The 7,178-nt window shown below is 35.3% G+C and overlaps 1 protein-coding gene across 1 annotated transcript; it reads right to left on the reverse strand.

Annotated features, from left to right (window-relative positions):
- Nucleotides 1–4,196: 4,196 nt before the first annotated feature.
- LOC106391926 (U-box domain-containing protein 26-like) lies at nucleotides 4,197–5,874 on the reverse strand. Its single transcript, XM_013832669.3, has one exon. The coding sequence runs from the start codon at nucleotides 5,590–5,592 to the stop codon at nucleotides 4,321–4,323; it is 1,272 nt and encodes a 423-aa protein (XP_013688123.2). The 5' UTR covers nucleotides 5,593–5,874; the 3' UTR covers nucleotides 4,197–4,320.
- Between the last annotated feature and the right edge of the window lie 1,304 nt (nucleotides 5,875–7,178).

Raw genomic sequence — 7,178 nt, forward strand, 5'->3', positions numbered from 1 at the left:
ATGAGGAATCGATAAACATGTGTTTTTTGAATGTCCTCCAACACTTCAAGTTTGAGCTCTCTCAAAGATACCATCAAATCCAACTATTTTTCCAACAAGCTCGCTATTCACAAATATGGATCATCTCTTCTGGAGAGTTTTTCCGCAGATGGATAATCATCAGTTTGTATGGATACTATGGTATATTTGGAAATGAATGAATAATAAAGTTTTTAATAATATGGACATTGATCCTAGGGACACGCTTAATTTGGCAGAAACATAATCAACATTTTGGGCTGAGGTACATATATTGAACGAACAGAGGAATGTACAAAACATAGAGGTTACGACCCTACCGTCAATTCCAGGATAATGGTGTTTCACATATGGTTCCTGGAAAGAGAATGATATTTTCTCCGGACAGGATTGGTTCAGTACTCTAGAAGGATTTGATGGGCTGTTAGGGGCGAGGAATGTTCGGGCTAGTCTTTCACTTCTTCATGCGGAGATGGAAGCACTGCTCTGGGCAATGGAATGCAAGAGAAACTTACGTCAATTTCAAGTCACGTTTGCAACGCATTGCTCTCAATTTGTGAAGATGGTTTCGGAACCAGAAGAATGATCAGTTTGGAAGATATTAAGGTCCTGAAAGAAAGTTTCCTCCAATCAGAGATTATCTATGTACCAAAGACGCAAAATACAAAGGCGGATAGCCTAGCACACAGTGTCAGAAAGCAACCGTTTTTCGTCGTTCACGTGGATCAAGATCTACCGGTTTGGTTCACAAAGTCAGTATGAGTCTGTATAAGTTGATGACAAAAAAAAAACTCTAAATCCTAAAATTTGAATTAGTTAGTCATATGGATATAATTATATATTTGTGATCATTATGATCACTACAAGAAAACAACGGCATACTGAGGGAAAAAATTGTCGGTATGTCGTCGGAATAACGCTATTCCGACGACATACCGACGAAAAAAATCCTCGGAAATAACTCCTCGGAAATTCATATTTCCTCGGAAATCCCTCGGAAATTTCCGACGGAATTCCGAGGAAACCCTATTTCCTCGGAATTTCCGAGGACCACAAGTTCGTCGGAAATTCCTCGGAATATTCCGAGGAAGATGTCGTCGGAATATTCCGAGGGATAAACTTCCTCGGAATATTTCCAAAATTAAAAAAAAAAATTATAAATTTATTTTTTTAAATTGAAATTCGAAAATATAAAATTAAAATTGAAATAGAAAACATATTTAAAATACAAAAAATAATAAATAGTTTTTATAAATAAAAAAAATGTTTTATAAATACAAAATTAGTTTTAATAAATATGAAATCATCTTTTTATAAATACAAAATAGTTTTTATAAATACAAAAAATAATAAAAGAGTGTTTATAAATCAAAAAATATTTTATAAATACAAAATTAGTTTTATAAATATAAATATTTTTATAGATATGAAATCATCTTTTTATAAATACAAAATAGTTTTTATAAATACAAAAAACAATAAAATAGTGTTTTTAAATCAAAAAAAATATTTTATAAATACAAAATTAATTTTAAAATATGAAATCATCTTTTATAAATCCAAAAATCGAATTTATATACAAAGAACGGTTTGTATATTTAAAAATAGTTTTTATAAATACAAAAATAAAAAAAATAGTGTTTATAAATCAAAAAAATGTTTTATAAATACAAAATTAGTTTTAATAAATATAAATATTTTAATAACTATGAAATCATCTTTTATAAATCCAAAAATCGAATTTATATACAAAAAACGTTTTGTAAAATCGAATTTATATAGAAAAAACGTTTTGTAAATACAAAAATAATGAACAATTTATAAAAAAAGTTCTAAATCAATTCAACACAACCAAATCACAATTCTAAACCTATTACACAACAAATCACAATCCTAACCAATCACCCTAACAAAAATCTATCAAAAACCTTCTAAAATCATCAAATCTACTTAAAAACCTAACAAATAGGACCTAAGAGAGTGGGATAGGGTCCTTACATGATTTGCAAGGGAATGGAAAGGATTCGCCGGAGAGATCGTCGCGAGAGAAGGTGGAGAACGCCGGAAGGAGAGAGAGATCGCCGGAGAGGAAGAAGAGAGAAATGGGGAAGAAGAGAGAAATGGGGAAGAAGATGCGTTTCAAGTTTATAAAACCTTGGGTCCGACGGATATTTTCCGTCGGAATTCCCTCAGTATTTCAATTTCAATTTTCGCGAAATATTTGGCGGCTTGTTTGCCCGGTTAAATGAAAATATTCCGAGGAAATTCCGACGGCCACTTAAATATCCGTCGGAATTTCCTCGGAATATTTTCATTAATTCGAGGAAAAAAATATCCTGTGCATGTATTTCTATTAATTTATATTGTTCCTCGGAATTTCCTCGGAATATTCCGAGAAAATTCCGAGGAACTAGTGTTTGGGGTTTCAAAACGTCAATTTTTTTTTTATAAACGCATCGATCGATGTATATATATTCAAAAACGCATCGATCGATCACATAGATGCACCGGGCCGTAAGAATGTGATCGATCGATGAGATTATCCCATCGATCGATTGAGGATATCAAGTGTTCCTCGGAATTTCCTCAGAATATTCCGATGAAATACCGAGGAACTAGTGTTTGGGGTTTCAAAACATCAATTTTTTTTGCCGTATTTCATTTCTTATACAATTGTAATGCATACCATTGAGGATTCTTTGTATAGATGAGCATAAACCATGAAATAAAAAATTTCAAAACGAATTGTAAGTATTCCCTTTACCGTTCATTAAAGTGTATAAGTGTTTCTCTTATGTTGTGGGAATTTCGTTCATACAATCGGAAAAGTGTTTATTATAGGGTAAGGAACAAATTTTTAACTTCATAATGAACGCAAGACCCTTAATAAGGGTTATATAGGTGTTATTCAAACCGCAAAACGTTGTTTTCGGTTTAAAAACCCTATTTCCTCGGAATTTCCTCGGAATATTCCGAGGGAATTCCGAGGAAACCCTCTTCTTCCTCGGAATTTCCTCGGAATATTCCGACGAAATTCTGAGGAACTAGTGTTTGGGGTTTCAAAACGTCAATTTTTTTTTATAAACGCATCGATCGATGTATATATATTCAAAAACGCATCGATCGATCACGTAGATGCACCGGGCCGTAAGAATGTGATCGATCGATGAGATTATCCCATCGATCGATTGAGGATATCAAGTGTTCCTCGGAATTTCCTCGGAATATTCCGAGGAAATTCCGAGGAACTAGTGTTTGGGGTTTCAAAATCTCGAATGTTTTTTTATAAACGGATCGATCGATGGATTTATGTCCAAAAACGCATCGATCGATCACTAAGATGGACCAAAGCGTAACAATGTGATCGATCGATGGGTATATGTCCAAAAACGCATCGATCGATCACTAGTTCGTCGGAATTTCCTCGGAATTTTGTAAAATCCCTATAATATTTCCTCGGAATTTCCTCGGAATATTCCGACGGATTGATGTTTCCTCGGAATTCCGTCGGTTTTTTCCGAGGAACACATTTTTCCTCGGAATTTCCTCGGAATATTCCGACGGATTGATGTTTCCTCGGAATTCCGTCGGTATATTCCGAGGAAATTCCGAGGAAACCCAAATTTTAGGTTTCCTCGGAATTTCCTCGGAATTTCCTCGGGAATTTCCTCGGGAAATTCCGAGGATTTCATTTTCCGTCGGAATGTCCGTCAGAATACCGCTGTTTTCTTGTAGTGGATGAGTGTTTTTAAAACCGGACCGGAAGCTGAACCGAAATTTTTTTGGGTCATGGTTCAATATGGTTCGACCGGGTCAAATCTGGTTCAATAATCTAGTTTAATATATTTTTAATATATAAATTTAAAAGTAATGTTAGTAAATATGATACATAATTAAAATATAAATGAATTTAAAACATAAAACTTATAAATATAACTAGTTTTATGTTTATATGGATAGTTTATAGACTTTTGATAGTTTTAATGGTTTTTAGCATTTTAATAACTATGAAATCCAATAAGGCTATGTGACCGGTTCATGGTCGAACCAATTATTAGGTTCAACCCGGCTATGCAACCGGTTCAAACCGGCTATGCAACCGGTTCAACCTCCTCTTACAGCTTTCATTTGCTTTTCAACAACCTTTCCAACTTAAAAAACTTGCAAAGACAGATAACTAAGAAGAAAAGGAACTTTTGATAAACAAAAAATGTTTTAAAAATTAATTACATGATTAAGACTACTTTAAATCTCTAACAAAAATAATAAATTACTTGTTTGAAAAGAAAACTAAAAAAAAAATCAAAACGGCACCACTTCGCTACGACCGAACTCGTCGTCGTTCACAAGGGTATCGTCCGGCCATGAATCTCTGAGAAGCTTCAAAAGCATCTGAGCTTTCCTCTTCGCTCTCTCCGTACAATCACTCTGCACCAAAAGCAGCAACTGCGTCACCAATCCCGCCGCCGCAGCCTCGTCTCTACACCTTTCCTCCGCCGTGCACAGAGCCAACAACGCTCCCGCCGCATACTCCGTCGCTCTATCCGAAACTCTCAAAATCGTCTTCACAAGAAGCGGCACCGTCAAAGCGTGCTCTCCGAACGCCGCGCATCCTTCCGGAAGCCGGCAGAGAAGCTCCACCGTCGCTAAACCCCTCTCTGTATCACACCTATCGAAGTCCGCCGCTAAACGGTCGATTAAAGTCCCCGGAGCTCCGGCGGAGATCGCGAGGTGGCGCGTTTGTTTCACGAGGCAGAGAGCAAAAAGCGCTTTGATTCCGATCTTCAAAGCTCGCCGCGATGAAACCGAACTTCTTAAAAGATCCATCACGCCTTCGAATACCGAACCCGACCCGGAGATTATCATTTTCAGATCCGTAGATTTGGATCCGGTCAACACCATCTCTACCAACGCCGCGGCGTTGACCCGGTTTTCAATCGATGAATCGAACAGTAACCGGGTCATAAACCCGACCCGATCCGGATCCGAGGAGATAGAGTCGCACTCTCCCTCTGTCATATGGAACATAACCAAAAGCGCGAGCGACTCGGAAACAACCTCCGACGACGACGTTTCGACTCCAACGTCCACGTCAGCGAACAAAATCCTCACGAGAATCTCCCTCGCGTTATGACCGGCGATCAAAACGCGATTCTTCTCGCTATCCCTAGCCAACCCCCTCAGCCGGCGAATCGCGGCGGCGCGTGAGCGAACAGAGACGTGAGCTCCCGAAATTGCGGAAGCTTGGCTGAGGAGAGACCGGACGGAAATCGGATCCGCCGGCTGTTTCGGCGTGGGAATCCGTTCGACGCCGCTGGAGCGGTTGGCGACGCACCATTCTTGGATTAGACGGCGGAGAGTGTGGTTAGGGATGAGAGTGAAGTCGGAGAGAGGGAGGCGTGTGACGGGGCAACTGGTGTTTCCGGTGGCGATCCATGACTCGATGCTTGTGCGGTCGTAAGTCTGACCGGTTGAGACGGTTACTGGATCGGACATAAGCTCCAATGAGATTGGGCATCTGAAATGGTAAGGTATTTGGATTCCGAGATCCAACGGTTCTAAATTCCCCGGCATTTTTGGAAGTTTTTTTTCTGAGCTTTTAGGATTTTGTTTTCTGGAATTTGAGAGTGGGAAGACGAAGGAAGGAGACCTTATCTGCGCAGGGTATGCGCCACACGTGTGGCTTTTATAACTTTGTTGAATTTAAATTTTAAACATTTTATCTGTTCGGTTTGATAAAATTAGTTGTTTTTATAAAATGTTATGAACGTCGCATAAAATATGGAGACAATATAATTGTCCATTTTTGATACCAGTTGTTAAACAACAATAATTTGTTATGAAAATTGATGTTTATATTATTTTTATGTAATAAATATTAAGTAATTAAGATCTAGTATAAATCAATGAAAGGAAATTTCAGAAATTAAATACAAAAGAGTTGATTTTTTTTTTGTGCTCGATTTGACAGAATAAACAAATTAAGTTAAACCAAGAAAATTTTATAACTTACTAAATAAAAAATGATATTAACATTCCGTTATTGTTTTTTTTTTGTAATGTGTAAATATTCTAAAAGTAACAATCTCAGTATTTAAAACATAAGCAGTGTCGAATATATTATCTATCTTATGGTTTCATTTTGTTTTATACGTTGACATGTTAAATGGTATTTACTGTCTACATTTTGTTGAGTAATAGAGTCGCACCAATAGAATTTTGTGTTAAGTCTTAATCACTTATTTTGTTTGTTTATTATTTCTTCGTTAACACCAATATCATTTTCCAATGACAAAAAAAAAACCAATAGCATTTTGCATTGATAATATGATTATAAGTTGTTCAAACATTATTCTTATATTTATTTGTTAAACAATTTTCAACCATTTAGCCACCATAATTTATTTCATTTGTACTCCTACTCACAGCCTTAAGTTTAAATATCTGGATTTGTTTTTCACGCATATGAACAAGGTTGAGAAAATTTGCAAATTATTTTTTTTGTCAAGTCATTTTATGCTGGAAAATTTTCCGTTACCAAAAGTTAAAATTAAAAATTTATTTTGTAAAGATAAGTTTTTGTTCTTATCCATTTTAATATGTAAAAAAAATAACTTTTGAATTTATTAGTTAATGGATAAATATAGGTTTCTACACATAAGTTTTAAAAACTAGTATTGATTTATTAAAAAATGTTAATATTAAGAATAATGTAATTATTTTACTTTTTAAAAAAGTAACTATAATTAAATTTATTTTATTAATAAAATATGAAAAAGTGAAAATATCTATTTATTTGAAAAGAGATGGATTACATAATCTTAGAAGTGAAGCTTAAGACATCTAAATCCAAGTATGTCTTTGGTTTTGATATGATACTACAAAAGCGAAATCTTTAATGTGTGTTTCGTATACAAATCACTTGTTAACAAAAGTTATAATCGATGTCTATACTCATAATTGATGATTGTATCACCAGTTGTGTATTTGTATTTTTATTTGGTCAAGATTTGTATACTTGTATTCTTTTTTTTTTTTCATCTATTAGTTTTTATTAAGGAACCAGACCCAAAAATGAGAATCCACATACATTATCCAAAAAAACTCAAACACAAAGAGAAAAAAATGAAATGGGTCTTGAGCCCAACCCACTGAACCGA

Source organism: Brassica napus, chromosome C8 (assembly GCF_020379485.1).
Source record: "Brassica napus cultivar Da-Ae chromosome C8, Da-Ae, whole genome shotgun sequence".
NCBI lineage: Eukaryota > Viridiplantae > Streptophyta > Magnoliopsida > Brassicales > Brassicaceae > Brassica > Brassica napus.

Excerpts from the sequence above, each read along its gene's own strand:
- LOC106391926 (XM_013832669.3), bottom strand. The coding sequence starts at position 5,592 with ATGCCGGGGAATTTAGAACCGTTGGATCTCGGAATCCAAATACCTTAC.